The sequence below is a fragment of the Momordica charantia genome (genome assembly GCF_013281855.1).
Source record: "Momordica charantia cultivar OHB3-1 chromosome 7 unlocalized genomic scaffold, Mcharantia_2.0 BLBB01000007.1, whole genome shotgun sequence".
Classification (NCBI taxonomy): domain Eukaryota; kingdom Viridiplantae; phylum Streptophyta; class Magnoliopsida; order Cucurbitales; family Cucurbitaceae; genus Momordica; species Momordica charantia.
This window is the reverse complement of record NW_028275165.1, coordinates 12,299,782-12,300,816: the sequence shown is the minus strand read 5'-3', so window position 1 is coordinate 12,300,816 and position 1,035 is coordinate 12,299,782. Positions and strand designations below refer to the sequence as shown.

Here is a 1,035-nt window from a genome sequence, read left to right as displayed (position 1 = left end):
GAAGGAATAACTGATTACCCTTCGGTGGCGGTTTTTCTAAATCATTGAAGTATCATTCAAAATTATTTAATTGTTAGGGTTGATTATTTCTTCATTTGCTAAATTTGATTGGTTTAAAGAATTTTTGCAAAGTTCTTATGTAAATAATTTGTTTGTTTTCAGCAATTATGTCTACGTTTTAATTTCACTTCTCGTCACCGGTAAACTGACTAAGGATAACTCTCCCACGTGGAAAACGAACCTTAACGCCATAATCGTAGTAGATGATCTCTACTTTGTCTTAACGGAGGCTTGTCAGGAGGCTCCTGGACCTGACGCCACGAAAGCTATTCGTGGCGCATATGACAGATGGACAAAGGCCAACTGAAAGGTCTGAGTCTACATCTTGACCATCATATATGATGTTTTGGCCAAGAAGCATGAGACCATGATCACTGCACTCGAGATCATGGATTCATTGTGTGACATGTTTGGAAAACCGTCCTCACAAGTCATGTATGAAGCTCTCAAATTCATCTTCAACTCACAGATGAAAGAGGAAACATCTGTCCAGGAACATGTTCTTGGTATGATGATCCACTTCCACATGGCGGAGATGAATGGCGTTGTCATCAATGAGTTCAGCCAAGTCAGTTTTATTCTAGAGTCTCCTCCAAAAAGCTTCCTTCAGTTTCGTAGAAACGATGTGGTGAATAAACTAGAATGCAACCTGGCCACACTACTCAATGAGCTCCAGTAGTTCCTAGAGCCAGTTGGAGGCCGAAGAGATGTCTCTCAGAGTTCGAACCGCGGAGACCGTCTCTGCTGTTCCGGTGGGCATCATCAAGTTATTTTTTAGCAAGCATACATACATGTTTTTAGATAATGTGTATATTGTCCCTCAAATGAAGAGGAATTTTATTTATGTTGCTTGTTTACTTGAACAATCCATGTTAATCTCTTTTCTTTCTAATGAAGCATTTGTTATAAGAAAAGATGTTGAAATTTGTTAAGCAAAATTATAAAATAACTTGTACCTACTAAACCAACTTTAAC

The 1,035-nt window shown here is 38.6% G+C and overlaps 1 protein-coding gene across 1 annotated transcript; it reads left to right on the top strand.

The window, feature by feature from the left end:
* Window positions 1–427: 427 nt before the first annotated feature.
* LOC148210381 (uncharacterized) lies at window positions 428–739 on the top strand. Its single transcript, XM_088126304.1, has one exon. It carries the CDS (start codon window positions 428–430, stop codon window positions 737–739), a length of 312 nt encoding a protein of 103 aa, XP_087982430.1.
* Window positions 740–1,035: the final 296 nt, after the last annotated feature.

Coding starts and splice junctions, on each gene's coding strand:
- LOC148210381 (XM_088126304.1), top strand. CDS start 428: ATGATCACTGCACTCGAGATCATGGATTCATTGTGTGACATGTTTGGA.